We start from the raw sequence: 20,740 nt of genomic DNA on the forward strand, positions 1-20,740 counted from the left end.
TGTGGTCATTTTGAGTCTCCTGTTCAGTACGTGTTAATTTAAGTGACATTTTCCAAGTGAAGGCCAGAGGCCCCCTGGATTAATATCTGGACTGCAGGAAGTTTGTGTAAAGTGAGTGATTTGGATGATTTTAAAGCTGATTCTTTCCTGTAAATACTGTATCAAAGCTAATTTTTCTTCCTAATATTTTTAGTTAATTTGTACATGATTCTCTGCTGAATTATGTGTTTGTAATATTTAACAATCATACATACTTAATGGGCTTCTTTTTTTGGACAAATTCAGTGTGTTCTTCTCCCTGACGCTTGACCATTGCTCTGTTAGCTCTTTGGTTGTTTTCCTTGTCTATTGCAGGACGAGTGAGGCTGTTTGGCAGAGAGTGAAGGCTCTATGAATGTAGTTCATGTTCAAACCTTTACTGTGCCCTTATCTTGTGAGATTTTTTTTCCAAGTTTATATCCTGAAAAATAATCTAAGCTTTAAAAATAAACAAATTCATTTAGTTTTCTTCACAAAAATGAATGAAATGCTGAGATATAGGCCTACTGTATAATTTACAAAAATTAAAATTACAACTCTTAAAATCAAGAAAAAAAAAATCATGACCCTTGTGAAGCTTTGGTAACCCCTGGTGGTGATGGGGACCCCCAGGTAGAGAACCAGAGACAGCTGATATTAAAGGGGAACCAATGTTTTTTTCAACCTGGGCCCTATTTTCCAATCTACTTTTGTCTAAATGAGTGATGGGATGTTCAATATTTGACATTTCTCCAGTATGAAGCTGTGTTTACCTTTAGCTGGATTCGGAGTGAGTGAGTGAGTGTTTTGACTTGCCACAACAAACATGTCAGAATTTTTACCCGATTTTGACCTGGATCTGGATGAGCCATTTGAATTTGATGACCTCCCTTATTTATTTGAACACGGAGTACACGGAGTACACGGACGTACACAGACGCAGAGCCGGATGAGGAGAGACAGGGAGCAGCAACAGGCAGAGGAACATGTCCGAATCCAGCTAAAGGTAAACACAGATGCTCAATTCTCCTTTCCGTTATGTTGTCGGATAATTATACTAACAATCCGAGCCTATCTGTGTGTAAAAAATGCACTTTTAGTGGACGTATTTTGATGTTGTTTGACGCTGTCTGAGTGCCCTATTATTTAATATAGCGCGCGCTCACGGGCTGCAGGCAGGTCAGCCCTAGCTTCGTACTGGAGAAATGTCACATATTGAACATCCTATCACTCATTTAGACAAAAGTAGATTGGAAAATAGGGCCCAGGTTGAAAAAAACATTAGTTCCCCTTTAAAAGTAAGTGACACCAACACAAGTGAAAAAACTTTATTATTTCTCAAATACACAAGACATGATTAATTTGTGCTTCTCTTAAAAACATGTTACGTCCCTTCAAACTACCCATGAAAATGTTTTCAGAAGCTTCACCTGTTGATTTTTGATTATGACATTATGACATTATGTCACAATGGTTCACTCAGGAGGTGCACTGGAGTTTGACCCCTTCTCCGTTATCAGGCCTCCTTTTGCCTGATAGTTGTTTCAAAGCTTTGATGTCAGTCTCTCGCAGACCTCAAAGTCCTTGACTGCAAGGGCAGCGTCTCGAGCTAAAGGGGCGGGGAGGACCAGGTAGCAGTCGCTGTCACAATACTTCCCAGTTACCCCCTCCATTTCCTCTGCTACTGCACAGTAGATTGAGCTGACGGCACCCTCCTCTGGAGACTGAGAGGAAGACAAGAATGGTGAAGAGGAAATGTGAGAGTACAGACAACAACAACAACAAAAAGAAGACAGATATCTCTGCAGGTGCAAATATGCAACAGGGATGTTTGCGTAATCTCTGCCCTGATGGGTGTCTAGTATAACCAGATGTTAAGCATAGTCTGCCACTACCGATACTCATCACTGATAAAATCACATGTACTAGTTCAAGAGCATGAACTCTAAGAGTGTTTGGAAAAAAGAAAAAGGTAATTGATCGCACATGTGAAAGCTTTATGTTTACGTGCAGCCATGGTTCCATGTGGAACACCACATGCTGCATTTATCAGTGAATTCCAGGAAAACGTACATCTTAGACACACAAACAGGAACATGATGCATCTCTTGAGAATACACTGCAGTTACCGTGGCATTTTTCAACCGAACACTTTGAACCTTTAAAACAAACCCAGTTAGCCAAACAGATTTGGAAAAGAAAACTCTTTGCTATACTGTTTTCAGAAATGTTTCATAAGGGAGGCCAGATGGGGCCACTGAAAATCTTGGACACCAAAACCAGAAACTGAATTTCAGGGTTCGAATATGCTGTTGTGGTATATAGATAAGTATAAAACTATGACAATATGGAGAGTTAAGGATTCACATACTGATATACTTTGGCTCCATGTTTTACAGTTAAAGTCACTGACTATCTGATTTGCATAGACTAAAACCGTTACAGTTAGAGTTCCAAAACAATCCTGTTTTAATGCGTTATGTATCTGTGTATAAATTTGTTGGGTAATTCATTGTTCCTCAGATAGGTTGATTGTCTTTTTCTTTACAAAGACAAATATACAAGGCTGTAGGACCAGATGAAGTACCCAGCACAGCTCATTGTGGTCTTTACAAAGATCTTTAACATCTCCCTGGCACAAGCCGCCATATCACTCTGCTTGAAGTCAGCACCCATCATCCTGGTCCCCAAAAAGGCATTCTCAGTGCACCTGAATGAACATAGACCAGTCACACTCACTTCACTAATAATGAAGTGTTTGGAGAAACTAGCCCTCCACCACATCAAAACCAGCCTCCTGCTCCCCTTTAACCCATGTCAGTTTGCCTACAGAGCCGACAGGTCAACTGAGGATGCACTTCAAATACTTTTGATTTTTTATCCTCACTAAATATCCTGTGTCTTTTATGTTCTTTGTTGGAATGTATCAATGAAGTGTCACCACTAATGTTGTTGTATTCCTATGCAATGACAATAAAGGCTTTCTAGATTTCTAGATACATTTGACAGAGTATAAATTATAGGGAGAAAACATTTAGTGGGAACGAGCCTTCTTAAGTTAAGGTGAGACTCAGTACCGGTAAAACCAGTTTTCATTCATATACCTTGAGTTGAGAGTTAAAGGTACTCCTTTGAAAATGGCCATTCCAGTTGTTCCCTTGACAAAATTTTGCCTAAATTTGCAGCATTATTTAGCCCCTACCTGACAAGCTATGCGAACACAGCCGACACCAATAATAATAATAAACTTTATTTATATAGCATCCTTCATACAAGAAATGCAGCATAAAGCGCTTCACAATAAAAGGATTTTAAGCTTAGATCGCTTCACATGAAATAAACATAATGAACATAAAACAGGACAAACAGGCAATTCAGAAATTTTTCATTTAAAAGAAGTGGTGATTTGAGATCCCATTCACTGAAATCCCATAAAGTATAACTCCTTGTTTCACCTTTCAGGCCTCTGACTTCAGCAACAATCAGAGCCTATAATTCCCAACAGGCACAGACTCACCAGCAGATATTGATTAACCAAAAAAAAAACGTCTTTCAGCTTACTACAGCGCGCAGCTGCCCCACAATCCACCACCCTGTTGTGGCGCTGGGGATCGAATAGAGCTCACTGTCTCCCTCCCTTATATCTTCCACCCACAAATCATAGCAAACCATAAATCGTAAAATCATAAAATTAAATAAATCAAAAAAGTAAAAAAAAATTATTAATATATCACTACTTTCATGCTAGCTTTAACAATGTGTGTGTCACAGCAGTAATGTCAGCCTCCAATTCATTAGGTAACATGGCAAAATTGTTGCCTTGCATGGAATGCCTTGGTAGCCGAGTAGTTACAATGCATGCCATATAACCGCAGTCTTGGGAATTTGTCCATACCCTTCTGCCCCACCTCCACCACCCCCTCTTAAACCTGTATGACCTCAGGTCTCAGTGTTCAGTGAGTTTCTTGTCCTGTCTGACTTTGTAGTGAAGTTGCCATGTTCCCAGATCTCAGTAATTACTTTGGTGAGTACAATATCATTGTAACTGATATAATAATGTATAAAATTACAATAAATGTTTTAATAAATTACTGTTTAAAGGGCTAACTCTCAGCTTTAATTCTTTTACATCCACATCAGGTAAAAATGTAGGAATTAAAATACTTTTTATACATAGTCCCCCCAATTTTAGGGGCCACAGTAAGTGAATGATTAGCAAAATCTGTGATAGCTCACTTGTATTCATCGAGGATGTTACTTCTGATAGTAAATATTCTGTCCGCTCAGATTCAAGTGAATGTATTAAAACTCCCTGGATCATGCTTTAACAATGCAGCAGGACAATGACTCTAAACATATGCAGAAAGGAGTGTTTTATGGACAAACGGTGAAGTGTTCTTGACTTGACAAGCCAGACACCTGATCCCAATACAGCTGAGAATGTAATTCATTTGCTGAACACCAGACTGAAGGCACAAGGCCCCAGAGCAAGCAACAAGTGAAGATGTCTGTGGGCCTGACAGAGCATCACTGGGGAAGTTACCAACTACCTGAGACCATGAATAGAGTACTGAATGGCTCTACTGGGCACGGGCTTGGGGGCCCAAAGTGTCAGATTCCCCCCCTGCCCTTCACCTGCAAAATGTCACTCGAATTAACACAGATTGACCAGGAAGAGACTTAAAATGACCACAAAGACATGCAAAGAAACTACAGAGACCCAAAACTACCAAAAATGACACAAATATACACCTAAAGAGACACAAAATCACCTCAGAGAGAAACAAAATAATTACAAAGCAACACAAAACAACTACAAGGATGCACAAAATTAGCACAAAGAGACACACAAACACAAAACGATTCTGACAACTACAAAGGCCAGCACAAAATCTGTGTATAGACTTTGTATCTCTACATAGGAAAGGTGGTGAGGCCTTTTGCTTGTCTGTGCCCAGGGGCCCACTGTCACATAATCCACCCATGCCTGAGACTAAATTGCAGGTTTCTGTTTTTCATACAAGCCAGCTTGACATGTTTAAAACTTGGCCAGATCTTATAGAGTTAACGGTGGTGGACTAGCTTGGTACAGCTAAAAGTTTAGCCTAAAATCTGCCAATGCCAGATCTCATTTTAGCTAGTAAAAGGGCCAGTACCATAGTTTTAAAAACCATGATTTTTTTTTAGTCTTTATGGGATTTGTTAGCTATAACAACAATATAGAACACTGGCATTATACTTCTCAAATACTTGTGCCTTCTTAAAGTGAAATTAAAATATGAATAAAAAGGTATACAGTTCCTACACCTGTGATACTCAACTTAAGACCTGCAGGCCAGATGGGTGAAGGGTGCCCACTGACCATTTTCTGATTCACAATCCAAATAAAGTGATTCACACTTCAGTTTTTTATACAGTACTTTACAGCAGTTTTATGCCTCTGCAAACAAGTTGAGTTGCACTTACAGTTTACATGGATATCACACACATCTTCTCCTCAGCAGCATCTATACAGCCAGCACAATTTTAATGTGGGCACCAATTCAGTATCTGACCAAATGTCTCCTCTTCTGTTCCTGAGATATGACGTTAAGTAGTGGCCAGAAAAGTATTTTTGCTGAATGTTATGATGTCACAGTGAAGTTGACCTTCGACCTTTTGGATATAAAAAGTCATCACTTCATCATTACTGTATATCTGATTGGACATTTGTGCAACGTTTTGTCATAACTAGCATGTGAATTCTTGAGTTATGGCCAAAAACATATCTACAGCGGTCACAGTGACTTTGCCCTTTGACCTTTGGCCACCAAATTCTAATCAGTTTATTCTGTAGTCCAAGTGGACGTTTGTGCCAAATTTGAAGAAATTCCTTTACGGCGTTCTTGAGATATTGCGGTCACAAGAATGAGTATCCACCTGACGCCTCGACAAATTTACATATTAATGATCAATGTTTGTTTATAAAATGGCCCCTGGCCTCTTGTCATTCTGCAGAAGTGGCCCCTGGGCAGAGTAAGTTGAGTATCTCCTGTCCTACACTGTTCGTAGCGATCATGACATGGATGTAAACACACTTGAATTGAAACTGAAAGCCAACATTTTAGCATAAGATGGCTGTTTCATTATAAATCCAGTGTGCTGGAGTGCAGAGCCAAAACCAAATCAACAACAACATGAATCAGGGGCATTCCTAGCACCATCTGACTTTGCTCTATTTGGTAAGCTGGGAGTCTGAATTAAAGCCTGTTTTGAAGAACAAAGACTCCTCAGAGCAATGGTCGCTTGCATCAAGTTCTAAATTTACTTCGTTATATCAGATTTCCTGCACTCATGGCGTGTGAAACTTTGTTTCACCAGCTTTGTTTCCTGTGTCTCTCAGTTAGTCATCTGGTTTGCACATTTCATTTGTTTTCTGGCTGTTGACGCTCATCATTACAACCACAAAACCTTGACTGCAGACAATAAGACACAATTCAGCCAGTTGTTGCAAATGGCTACACATGTACACACAGACTTATTCACACATGCTCATAAACAAACATCCTACCTTGTGATCAAAACTCTCTGGCACACAACAGCAGTGCCAGCTCTTTCAACTGGGCCACATGTCTTTAATGAGGTGTATCTATTTAGTACTAAATTGCTCTGTTTTTCATGGAATATTCTAGCATCTCCGGTTGAGGGAAATAGCAGATTTGAGTCTTGTTGTAGCTGAACCTAGTATGTTTCTAACTAGCCCTTTCACACCGTCTGTTCAAAGCGGTAATATCGTGCCGTTATGCTGCCTCACCATTTTTTTGTAAAAGGTCCGATCATGGAATTGGGGGACATAGTTGTCTCGCCTTTAACCCGGCAGCAGAGGTAGTAACATCGCTGAATAGACATCCGTGTAACAGGGACAGCTGGCAGCGTGGGACCATGGGCTTGACTGGTGCGATGTTTCAACAACATGTTATGTGACCCACCGCAGGAGATTTAAATAGCAGCTTGTAACAGTTAGCAGCTAATTCAAAGAAGAACAATGGCCGAAAATGTCCATGAACTGGAAAAACGATGAAGTGAGGGTGCTCTTTACTCTCCAAGCAGAGGACAAGATCAACCACAGCATAAGACAGTAAATGATTGTTGAAGCCATGTTATGCCATTGTTGTTCTTGATAAAGCGCTGCCCAAGCATACGCGATATATCACACTAGAGGCCGCAGCTGTTGTGTTAATCACCACGCTTGTCACACCTCCTTGCTTCGGTGATGCCAGCATGCTATCTAAAAGTCAGGTTCCCAGGAACGCTGCTCAGCTTTGCTGCCAAATTTTCCCAGTGGCCAATTGCAGTACTGCAGCGAAAGAAATCCCCAGTGGCCCATAGACTTTTCTCCATAGACTACCATTATAAAGGAGACATCTGACCGGACACCTCAAACTGCAAACAACCTCAATAATAACTACTTAATGCGTTTTTGATCCATGGAGGTTTTATATTTGTAAAATCTTCCTCAAGCAGAGAAAAAAATCTGTGACATCATCACAATGTAGAGTCTATGAGCAGAGTGGGAGCTCACAGAGGGCTGCATACCGCAAAATTAAACCCGGATGCTACAAACATTTTTTTTGGCGTATGCGCCAGTAGAGCAACTCCATGACAATGAATCAGAATGAATAGCCGCCATCTTGGGATCTGTTATTTAGGTATTATCAAAAATCAATGCTAAACTCACACACTGGAGCGGCATGATACCGCTGTTGTTTGGTTCTGTGCAAAAATGCAAAGGAGGCGTAAAGAAGGGACTTTGTAATGGCCCTATAGCACGATCTCTGTGTTAAAAGGCTGCTGAGCGAGAGAATTGGATGAGACTGCATTTATGTGACAGGCAGAGGTTGCCAACCAACAACCAATCACATTCAACTGGTTGCAAGACATGACAGTGGAGAAATTACGTGGACTCTGCAACGAAATGCAACAATGTACTCACCTTGAAAAAGAAAATTCCAGTGAGGTTGAAAATGCAACGAATTATGCGTGGATAGTGTCTCATCACTTCTGTCATGACAACACCAGGGTGGACAGAGTTTGCAGTGACGCCTACATGCAAAAAAGACAAAACAAAAAGACACTTAGATTCACAGTACAGACAGAAACAGAGAGGGACAGGGAAACTGTAAGCTCAGCCAGTCTCTGTGATTGTTTTTCTGATCTTTTCAGATGACTGAAATGGGGAAAGTCAGTTTCAGTTGCTTCACTGAAAGCTACAAGTGCATTCATCTGCCTGATTTATGAAGACTGACTCTAAGTTTAGAGGACAGGGAAAAAAAGACTATTTTTTTCTTTACATTCCTCTGAAAAATGTCCATTGGAAACAGAGGTCTTCTACTGGAAAATCTGGGGTGTAACCATGCCAGTATGTGTTTGACTAAGAGTGGAGCTGGCAAGCACAGGGAACAAACTTGTTCTTCTTGGCCAACAGCTCAAAACAACATTTATTTCAACATTCAGTAAGGGACCCTCACAAAGCAAAAATATAAGAGTCACTTATTGTCACTGCATCACATTTGCATTGTCATACACTTTCTGTCTATGACTGTACAGAATAAAACCTAATTCACACCTTCCTGAAGTCTCTTCCTCTGCCAAGCAAACAGAACAGGTGATTAAAACTGGTAAAAACACTGCATGGAGAATTTTCATGTTGCAAATTAGTGTTTCTTCAATGTTCTTGTTGCAGACAGGCTTCAAACTACGGTGGGCGACATGACAAAAGCAAAACGTGATTGGCCCTATCTACAGCCAGTACTCGGTCTGTCCGTTCTGGGCTAGGAACATGGTAGTGCAACTTGGCGATTTCATAATCAAGTACCCGCTCCCTATGTACATATATCGACTCATTCGAAGGTAATGAAAACACGCTAATTCTTATTTTAAGGTGATTATACACAAAGGAAAACACATTATAGCCTATAGCATTTCCCCTATATAGCCCCCTAAATCCTACACACTGGCCCTTTAAGGCTTAAAGTTATGCATAATTAAGGCTGGGGTAGCTTGAGTGACACGCTGTCTGCGAGGCGTCGCTACAGTCAGTCTAGTCTACCCCTCGCTCCTCCACAACTCCTCCCTCCTATCCAAATATGGTCACTTCAGGCTCCAAAAATGCAAGATGGCGACATCTGAAATGCTGAACTTGGGGCTTTGAAACAGGAGTCCACAAACCGATGGGTAATGTCAAGGCTTCTCTGTGCTGGACCATCAGCCATCAGCTCTTCCTGAGGTTCTTCCATTTTTTCCACGTCAAAGGTTTTTTGGGGATTTAAAAAAAAAACTGAAACAAGGGTCCTAAGACAGAGGCTGTCGTATGCTGTACAGACTATAAAGCCCCTTGAGGCAAATTTGAAAGGCTGTAGGTTTTGTTTCAACATTTGGGGAAACACATATTAAGTGGACGGTCTGGGAGCATTCTGGTGGATTTTCTGCACCAATTTGTGCCTTTTGCATTAATTTATTGTGGAGAAGTCCTGGTATTTCCTGTTTAGATCATGCATAGCTGCTTCTTCCTCTGTCTGTTTTCTGGCAGATTGCAACCATTGCTTTGTTTTGTTATATCTATGAGTTGCGTTCTAGCAGTTCGTCAAAATAAAATACAACTGCTGCTACTGTCTTTTTTTTTAAACGATTTTTTGGGGGCTTTTTTTTGTCTTTATTAGATAGGAAAGTGTAAGCGTAAAAGGGGCAGAAAGAGGGGGTGACTTGCCTTCATATATGGGATGCCTGCTCCCACTAAGCAACAGGGTGCCTGCTACTTTCACATCTCTATTGGTAGGGACAAATGCGCATGTGATATTGTCCCCTGTGCCTCCCCCTCCCCCCCAAAAAATCTACGCCTTGGCAAATTTGTGATATTAGAAGAAATTGATTTGACTCTCTGCAGCTCTTATTCAACAGGAAACCATGCATTTGCTATATTGATAAGTGATAATCATAAAAATCATGATTTTAGCCTACCTGTCCCTTCTAGCCTGCGTGCTTGCTCGCTGGTAAGGATGACATTGTGCAGCTTAGTGTGGTTGTAGACAGTATCCATGTAATAGGTGAGGTTCTCGCCATGGAAGTGAGAGAAGTCCACACAACCCTTCTTATGGTTGACTGAGGAAACGGTGACAATGCGTGCCGGAGCTGAACGCTTTATTAGGTCTGGAGTAAATCAGAGATATGCAGAGCAGGGAAAGGGAGAAAGAGATGAGAAGCGGAGAGAGAAAATGAAAGACAAATACTCCACCGAAGTCCACAGTATACCTGCTGTACTAAAAAGAGACTGCAGAGTCTTACCCAGCAGCAGGGCTGTGAGGAGAAACGGTCCCAGGACATTGGTGGCAAAAGTGGTATCAAACCCATCTTTGGTTATCTGCCTGGGTAACCCTGTAATGGGATTGTACACACTTGATTACAAATGTACACATACATATGCACAAACACATTTATACTTTTACACTTCTACTCTTCATGCTGAACACTTGTAGGTTATAATATTCTCTGTTGTGTTCATGTTGTAACCTGATACTCCAGCATTGTTAACAAGGATATGGAGAGCTTTCTCCTCTTCAAGAATCCTCTTCGCAAATTCCCTGACAGAGTCCTGGGAGGACACGTCCACCAGACGCAGGTGGACGTCGGAGTTTCCTGTTTTCTCTCTGATTTCTTGAAGTGCTGCTTTTCCCCGGGCCTCACTTCGACAAGCCAGGATAACACGAGCCCCACGGCGTGCAAAGTCCAAGGCAATGAACTTTCCAATCCCTAGCAGAGTGGATGAGAGCAAAAAATTGTTTACACCTGATAACAAAACATATCCATACAACACATGACAATCAACAGGTGACCTTGAAACTGTTCTCAGCTCTCTGTGTAACTATTAATCAGAGTTCCAAATTGATAGTTTAGTGAACTTTATGAGACTGATATCATTAACTGGCTATCATTTTTCCCTTTTAAGGAATGGTGCCTCAAGAGGTGATTTGATGTAAGTCACATTATTTAACGTTAATAATTATTAATTATGTCTGATAGCCATTTTGATACTTCCCAATAACTGGAGACTTGTTATGAGGTCAGGTCCCATCATCAGTAACTTATGCAATTCCTTATCTCTCCATACTGACTTAGGTTTCACCTAGCCTGTGGCCTATACTTCAACAGCATAACAGAATTCCTGAAATCCAGTAAAGGCTTTTGGTTTTGGTGTGCTGCTCCAAGATTTTCAATGGCCCCATCTGGCCACCTCTAAAATTTCTCAGAGCGCCACTGGGGGACAGGGAGTGCAGGCCAAATAGTGTGTGTGCGGTACAGCTATCTGTAACATAACGCCACTGTGGTGCAGATCATCTACTGATAATGACAACAGGTGTGTATGTCCTTCAGCAGCGACTGACTAGACTGTCAAGTTGTAGGTGGAAGGTCAGACTTGTTCTGCATTAAATCACAGTCTGTTAAAATCAGTGCACTCATGGGTGCGTGTGAGCCTGTCAATTATCATCCTCAGCGGTAACAGAGGAATCTGATTTCCTGCTTTGTTTTGTAAACTTTAGTCGAGCTCACCACATGATAACCTAATCGTGGGTTCATGTTAGGTGAGGCTGAAGGTAAAAGGCCTTTCCTTTAGCAATAGGGGACAAGTTTTGGCACAGAAACCTGACCTCTTGAGACTTTCCAGTACCACACATGATGACTGCTGTGCTTACAGTGTGGCAGCATTGTTTTTAAGTTTATAGTAGATCAAGTGACTGTGTCAAATCTGAAACGTTCCATGCTGTCATTCACAGTTGCTCAACTGGTTTTCTGGACCACCACGACTCCACCCCTATCAACCTTGTCTCCAGCTGCAACAGGCAGCTGTTTTTAGTGTACAAGCTCTGATTATCACACTGGGCCGAGCATTCTCTTATTTTTTCTCTTTTATTTTCAATTAATTTTCTGTTAAGAGAAAAACTAAGAGAAGTCAACTCCAGACTTATCAAACATTCTTAACCATCCAAAGCTGCTCTCACCCAGGTCTGCTGAATGAGGAATCCCACTGGATCATAAGTAAAGTATTAGCACTGGTAATACCCCCTAAACACTAAATAAGGTTGTGGTATGCGCAAATACTTTAGCACATACCAAAGAACTGGAGAGATGCCACCAAACACAGGCTGTAAGAAGAATACCTTCAGCAGTGGTGACATCCAAACAGTGTAATATAAACTTAACCAAGTTACTGATTTACTTAATGATTCACCACAGTGTCAGTACTGGTGCTCCAGGGAAATCAAAACGCAGCAATGACAAAACTCTTTGTGATGCTGTATATCTCGTGTCAGCAGCAGTGATGGAGGAAGTATTTAGATCCTTGACTTTAGTAAAAGTACTAACTCGACACTGTAAAAATACTCTGTTACAAGTAAAGCATTAAGATATTAATTAAGTAAAAGTGTGTAAGTACAATGAGGAAAATGTATTAAGTTAGTAAATGTGCTCATGCAGAAACTAATAATTAAACTAATTAATAAAAGGAAAAGCAGCAAGTCCTCACATTTGAGAAGCTGGAACCATGCAATGTTTTTGCATGAAAAATGACTTGATTATGATGATTATCAAAACAATTGCCAATTCATTTTTTAATCCATTGACTGATCCTTTCACAGTTCTCTCCATCCCACTCCCACTGCTTCCTCTAATCAGCTGTTTACGGTAAACTTCACCATGATCTCTCTCAGCCAATCAGGACGCCACTGCAAAATTTTAAATCCGCTCTCTCCTCCTCCATCATTTTAGGCAGACTCGTTGCGCCCTGCTCCACTCCATTCACCTCCAGCCATCGTATCTAGAGTCCAGGACAAGCTCAACAAAGGCTCATTCCTCTACTCATCAGCACTTCTCCATCTTCTCCACATCCTCTTCTCATCCCCTCTTCACCACCTCTACCAACACCACCAGCGTCTAGACCCCGGGGGGTTCCCTATTCGACTATGGATTCATCACCTTCCTTAAATCATGCCATCTCTAATCACCAAAGACTTTTCACATTTTTCATTCATATATGCACATGCTAATAAATATTCTTTTCACTATAAAAATGAGTCTCTCCTGATTGAAATGGTGTATGTGCAAAAATCTTAATTTGTAAAGTAACTAGGAACTTAAAGTTTCAAATAACTGGAGCTGAGTGAAGAGTACAATATTCCCTTTGAAGTGTGGTGGAGTAGAGGTAGAAAGTGGCATGAGATCAAAATACTTAAAAGTAAAAGTACATCAAATTTGTACTGTAGTACACTACTTGACTAAATGTACTAAATTATATTCCACTCCTGGCAGCAGAGTGACGCAGAATAACTGAATTACAGTAATTGGGTTCGATGGACCAAGCATAATAGTATTTCTATAGGCCTGAAATTTAGAAATCCAATCATTGTAATTACTCCTGAAATGTTTCTCAGATGTGAAACTTATGTTTCCTCACATTGGACAAGAATTTGTGGACTGTGAAAATGAGATGTTAAGATGATTTCCTCTTACCTAAGAGAGGAGCAAAAATAAGACAACATGATAAATCCTGGAAATCAATGGGTGTTAACAAAATAGGAATAAATTATGGACAAGAACAAAAATAAGAGAAAATCTGTGTGCACTAACTGCACAAAAAATAATGCAGCTTTAAGTTCACTTCATTCTCTGCCTTCATGCATGCAGAGGGACCATATGAGCCAGTTTTCAAACACTGGCAAATGGAACAGGATGTAACAGAATAATAAAACAAATATGCAGTACGCTCAGCAGTGATTAGCACAGATGGACATGAAGAAGTCGTGCTCGTCCATCAACTTTCTAACACAACAGAAACCTACAGCTGGCTGCATTCGCTCACCGGTGATTGCTATTTGTTGCTTAATGCGTCACAGCTGTCCGATTATAAACTTGGAGAAGTAAATACTGTTTAAAGCCATGGATAGCTGATGTCACATTTACTAATGGTGTCCTTCTTCTTCTTTCTAATGTGAGTCAGGTGGACACTTACAGGGTTCCAGAAACCAAAATATTATATATAGTTTTTGTTGGCAATACTGAAAGAGAAAGACAAAGAGAAATGAAAGAGCCTCAGTCCATTTCTAGGTAAAGGCTGAATCAGCAGAGATGATGCACTGGGCAACACTCCTGATCACGTCATAGTTCCCATGTGAAAACTATTACAAGGCATTTGGTCAATAAGATGTTATCTTTCTACCTGGGCAGGAACGACAGAAAATATTTTTCTTTTTTTGTAGTTTGGGTAAACTGACCTTTTAAAACAGTCTCTGAGGAGAGACCAGGCATAACGCTGATTCTGTTTATGTTATTTGTCCTCATATGGCTTCCAATATGATTGCTTTGGGAGACGGTGCAGGATAGGCGTGCCAAAATATAACAGGGGAGGAAGAAGAAATGTGGCGGCTGATAAGAAAGCCAATGGAACTTCAATGTTTGGAAAAGATAATTGCCGCTCCAGTTTAGCTTTGCTGGTCAAAACAACTATAATGTGTTTCTCTATGATGTGTTCTGATTGAGCTGTAAAAATTACTGTCTCCCTGTTGTGGGTCATTACAGCCTGGCAATGTCCTCGCCTTCTATGTTTTGAGCTGCTGTCAGAGAGTTCTGACTGTTGGTTATCTACACTTGTACTGGCTGCCACTCCTTTACCCGCCCAATTAAATAAAAAGTAGCCCAACAGAACACCACCCCATCTGGATTTGATTTTCTCTAACCAGTCACTGGAGACCAATGTATCTGCCTGAATCTAACGTCATGTTAATTCCACACTCGTGCGTAGCCATGCCAACGTGTGTGTGTTGCCTGGGTTTTAAGAGTGGAGCGGAGCAACATAAAAAGAAATGATGTCAGGTGACATTCACAAGATGTACGCTGCTATTCTTCTAAATCAAGATGTCAACATGCTTGGCATTCTTGTAATTAATCCTCATTGGTTCTGGTGCAACGCCTAACAACTTGACAACACAACTGCTGGACAACGGTGCTGCTGGTGCTGCTGATTGGCTTATCAAGTCCCCCTTTGACGCTTATTGGTTATTTTTTATTTTGACCGAGAAACAACTGTTTCATGTCAGACAAATCAGTCAACAGACAGCCAATCTCTATCGATTGAAAGCTAATCATTAGACGATAGCTGAGGGTTTCCGAGATTTGTTCTCCACATGAACTGTTTACCTGCAACCCCCCTGAATTCTGTGTGACGTTGCAATTTTGTCCAGTCACCGCAACTTGACCGCAAATTAGACCATTTAAAATGGGTAAAGGGTCATTTCACTGTAAAGCTGTGCACAACATATTGATTCACTCATCCCCCAGGTCTCTCTGTTTATCATAAGACTGTTATGATATGCTGTTGTGCGACTGGACATGAAGTGGCTGTGCTTACTGTTAACATCACACGGCTAACGATTCCGAACGGTTATTTACAGGTTTAACGACAGTCAAACCGTTTTGCCATCGGTGTGAGATTAACAAATCTGGAATCCGAGACAGCACCACAACTATCTTTGCAATTTTAACTTGCTCCCAACAATGGTTTTTTTTTTCTCGAAAAGCTGATGTGAAATCAGGCATTTTAGGCCACAACAACAGCGCAATCCTGAAGGGACTGTAAATGAAACCAGAATCTTGTGGAGTTGCCTAAAGACTCTGCTACATGTGCTGATATCTGTTTAAGAAATGTTATTTGGGGTCATGCCTGGTTTCACTGAGATTTACAACCAGCTGTACTTCAGAGTTTAAACACAATATGATATCACTGCATTGACTTTGCTCCTTTACATGACTCAGCTGTTTTCTCTGTGGAGTAAATGAGGGAACATGGTTGGGCTAAAAATTGCTCTGAAGCTCCAGAATGCAGCTGGCCTGGCTCTACAATAATTATCAGATATGCCCAGTAACCCCAAGACCTTTTTACTGACATAGAGTCATATATTTGTATCTTGATCCTTATTGCTTGTATCTAATTTTCTATCTTTGCTCGTCTCTATTTTTCATCTTTTCTCTTGCTTTTTAAATGACTGAATTGCATTAGTTGTATGAAATGGTGCTGTAGAAATAAACTTGAACAAAGAAATCAGTAAAACCTGAAAAAGTCAAAATTATACAGAGGGCACAAAGAGGCAAAAATGTTTAACTGAGAGGCCAGGTGAAAAATTCTCATCCTGATTGTTCATTTTCATGTTGTAACCACTTATCCTATTCAGGGCCACAGTGGGTGGGGTGAGAGGCACGGCACACCCTGGAGAGGTCACTAGATTATCACAGGGCTGACGCATATTGAAGCCCTTTTTACACAGATATCTTACTCTAGGGCTGCTATGAAGTCCCTTATTTACATCTTAGTATTTTTGCTGCTTCACTGTGTGATTTTAGATAGCATGCCGACATTGCTGAGGTAAAACAGGCGTGACGTGCATGACATGTAACACAACAGTACTGGCTTATATTGTGACATATAACATACACATCAGCAGCACTTTGTAAACAATAACAATGGCATCAACATGGCAATAACTATCATTTACTGGCCCTGTCATATGGCTGTTGATCTTGTCCTCTGCTCTGAGGGTAAGGAGCTCCCTCACCTCATTGCTTTCCCAATTTTCTGACAATTTCGGCTGCTGTTTTTCTTCTTTGAGTTAGCTGCTAACTGCTATCAGCTGCTTTTTAAATCTCCTGCCAGTGGGTTACCCACACAACACGTCATCAAATGTCACACCTGTGCTAACGATGGTCCTGTCCTGCTGGCTGTCTCTTTTATGTTGTTACAGATGCTGTTTTGGTGCTGTTACTACTTCCACTGCCTGCTTAAAAGTGAGACAACTCTGTCCCCCCATGCCACAACTGTACAGAACGGTGAGGTGGCTTAACGACGTGAAACTCCTGCCTTGAAGAGGCTGTGTAAAAGAGACTAAAGACAAACAATCACTCACACTCACATTCACACCTATGGGCAAGTTAGAGTCCTCAACTGACCTAACCTGCATGTCTTTGAACTGTAGGAGGAAGCTCGGGAACCCTGTGAAAAGAAAGTGCAAACACTCACAGAAGGGCCCCAGCTGATTGGCAAGGTCAGTCCTAGAACCCTCCTCACATGAGGCCGCAGTGCTGACCCCTTCACCACCATGCTGCCCCTGACTGTTCAAAATCAGACTAAGAAAAAAGAGCTGTGCCTCACAAAGATAACATAGTAGCAGTGAGGTTTATAGGCTGTAATCTAATTGTATAAACCTCACAGGCAAAAAAAACCATCATATCACAATAAATACAATATGAATTTAGTACAAATATACAAATCTATGATGTATACTGATAATAAAAGGGAAGAAAATCAATGGCACAGATTTAGAAAGGTGTAAAAATTATTTGGGAGCAGAGAGCAGAGAGCAGCTCTTACAGTATGTGTTATTTGAGGGGACATAAAAATGGTGAGTAATGGTAAAGTAATGAGGTATAAGTAATAGTGATTATCAAGCAAGCAGTTAGAAACAAATCTTGTTTCATTCTGCAGGTGATTCTCAGTTACTGCTAAAGTGGGGTTAAACATGAACTTGATATAACTACAAGATCAAAGCTCTGTCACACTGTTTACTTGCTCTTTGATAGGCAACAGACAGATTTGACATCTGGCTGTGATGCAACTCATGAATGCAATGTTTAATCTAGCTGAAACATTCACAGCCATTGTGACAACAGTCAAGTCTATACACAAAGCGTGCTCTTAGTGTTTCTTTTTTAAAATGACTGTAAGCTCTGTTTAAGGAAAGGACAAATGACGAGAGAGGCATTTTATAGGCTAATCATTACTGTGTTCATTGTGTTTTAATACCTCTCATTCATGGTCACAGAAAAGTCAGTATACCATTCATGCTGATGGAATTTCCTGTTAAACAGTCTGTTTAGGGAAATGCTTGAGCAGTGGGAAAAGATGATTTACAGCTCAGGATCAAGATCTTGCTCAAAACCGCCGAACCAAATTTAAACACGCATCCAAGAACAAACAGCCCCCCAAGTTCCACTTTCCTTATGACAAACACTTTCATAATGTTACAGTAAAAAATGCCCTTACAGCCCCGTGTCATCACCCAAGTGAGAATAAAACCGACTGAATTCCACAGACCTGTGTTGGCTCCTGTGACAATAGCAGTCTTGCCTGTCAGCCGCACGGTGCAGGCTCGTGGATCCCAGCGTCCTCTGCGCTGAGAGCGCACGACGAGCGCCAGCAGCGCCGTGATAAATGCCCACACCGGATGACAAAGTATATCCAACAAAAACATTGCACAGTCGGTGCTGACCGTGGGAATCTGTTAGCCGTAAATGGAAAGGAATCCGATGAGCAGCTGGCCAGCATATGCGCCAGCCTCAAGTAGGTGTAGCCTAAAAACCTAACAGTGAACCATGCGAGTCAAAGTGGCACAATCTCCAACTGAGCAGACGGGTTGTGCTTTAAAGTAAAATGAATAGCTCCTCCTGAGAGAAAATAATCAGCATTTATTGTTCTTTGCAATGCTCCATGACCTATGAACGCAGGGGCGGAGCCAGATGTGTAAACATTTGGGGCTCAAATAAAACCTACAGGGCAGACATCAGTGGTAGAGTCTAGTTTACTGTAGTGGGTATGCTGTGATGACCCCCAGCACTCATTACAGATCATCTGAGACTGTCTTCCTGTGCAGTTTAAATAAAACTCAATAAAATTTCCCCAAACATGGTTTCTGTCATTTTAGGTAGTTCTTATCACGATGATGTATGTTCAAGTGTTCATTTTCTCCAATTAGTTTGGTTTTAATTCGTTATTTGATGCTATAAACACAGTCTGACCTCGTCTGACCAGTCTGTCTATTTTGGTACTTCCATTGACCACCAGTGTGCATTTGCATATTAGCTAAATATTTAGTTTCACTAAGCACATTAAGGTTTAACATTTAACATTTAGATTTAACATTTAGATTTAGATTTAACATTTAACATTTAGATTTAGATTTAACATTTAGATTTAGATTTAACATTTAGATTTAGATTTAACATTTAGATTCAACATTTAGATTTAACATTTAGATTTAACATTTAACATTACATTTAGATTTAACATTTAGATTCAACATTTAGATTTAATGTTTAGATTTCACATTTAGATTTAACATATAACATTTAGATTTAGATTTTACATTTAGATTTAACATATAACATTTAGATTTAGATTTAACAATTAGATTTAACATTTAATTTCAACATGTAACATTTAGATTTAACATTTAGATTTAGATTTAACATTTAATATTAAGGTTTAACTGTGACATTATATTTAACGTATTTCAAATATTGCTGTAAATGTGGTAAAAAGTGACTTTAAAAAAAATCACACCACATTTTTAGTTTTTTGAAGTTAAATGTGGCAAAATGTTGCTGTTAATTTCAGTGTGAGCCACTTTACAAAGGGCACCCCATACAAAACTGCCAAATTTAAACACGCATCCAAGAACAAACAGCCAGCATTCATATAATAAGGCCTATAGTAAAAAAGTTGTCCATACAGCCCCGTGTCATCACCCAAGTGAGAATAAAACCGACTGAATTCCACAGACCTGTGTTGGCTCCTGTGACAATAGCAGTCTTGCCTGTCAGCCGCACGGTGCAGGTTCGTGGATCCCAGCGCCCTCTGTACTGTAGACGCACGACGAGCGCCAGCAGCGCCGTGGTAAAGGTGACAAAGTATATCCAACAAAAACATTGCACAGTCCGTTTTGACCGTGGGAGTCTGTTAGTAATAAATGAAAAAGGAATCCGATGAGCAGCTGGCCATCATATGCGCTAGTAGGTGTAGCCTAAAATGCTTAAATAGTACACCATGCAGGCGTACTATTTGTGGCACAATCTCCAACTGGGCAGACGGGTTGTGAAATTGAATTAAATAGCTCCTCCTGAGAAAATAAATAAATCTGCTTTTAAGGTTCATTGCAATGCTCAATGACCTATGAACGCAGGGGCGGAGCCAGATGTGTAAACATTTGGGGCTCAACTCAAACCTACATGGCAGAAATTAGTGGTAGAGAATAGTTCACTGTAGTGTGAGGGTATACTGTGATGTAACATGTTGTACATGTGTTATCATTATCATATAAATCAATAATCAATAAAAAAATACAAATGGACTTGTTCAGAAGAATAAATAACAGAATAATATATGACATTGTAAAATAATAATGTACAAATTAACTTTCCAATTGAACTAGGAATGCACAAATTTCTTTCCGGGCTGATACTTATACCAATGTTTAAAATAATTTCACTAATAGCCGATGCTGTTGTTTTTCTTTTTCTTTCCTGTTTTTTTAAACTTCTTTTGTGCTAGGGAATAACAGAAATCTACACAATAGAAAAAATAACTGAACAGTTTTAAAGTCATTCAGTCCTTTATTACACTACCTTTGAATGAGCATAAATTCAATAATACACATTTATGAAACAACCTTTAACATAACCTTCTTTCACATGAAGAGGGGGGGCACAGGAACCCAGAAAAAGAGGCCTCTATTATTTCGTAGGCTTTGCTATGTTCATGTAGCCTTACGTAACATTTAAAAATAATAGTAGTTATAGTATTAGTAAAAAAAGTACAGATAAATATTTTGATTTTTTTCTTCCCCCATTTGTGGCACCCTCTATGAGAGAT

At 40.2% G+C, this 20,740-nt stretch overlaps 1 protein-coding gene across 1 annotated transcript; it reads right to left on the reverse strand.

Annotated features, from left to right (window-relative positions):
• Positions 1-1,332: 1,332 nt before the first annotated feature.
• Positions 1,333-18,550, reverse strand: zgc:64106 (uncharacterized protein LOC393348 homolog). The gene is made up of 6 exons (XM_050037124.1): positions 18,188-18,550; positions 10,564-10,803; positions 10,339-10,428; positions 10,015-10,203; positions 7,991-8,100; positions 1,333-1,742 (listed from the first exon to the last, which is right to left on the reverse strand). The coding sequence occupies exons 1-6, from the start codon at positions 18,342-18,344 to the stop codon at positions 1,563-1,565; spliced, it is 966 nt and encodes a 321-aa protein (XP_049893081.1). The 5' UTR covers positions 18,345-18,550; the 3' UTR covers positions 1,333-1,562.
• Positions 18,551-20,740: the final 2,190 nt, after the last annotated feature.

The sequence above is a fragment of the Epinephelus moara genome, chromosome 24 (assembly GCF_006386435.1).
Source record: "Epinephelus moara isolate mb chromosome 24, YSFRI_EMoa_1.0, whole genome shotgun sequence".
NCBI classification, from domain to species: domain Eukaryota; kingdom Metazoa; phylum Chordata; class Actinopteri; order Perciformes; family Serranidae; genus Epinephelus; species Epinephelus moara.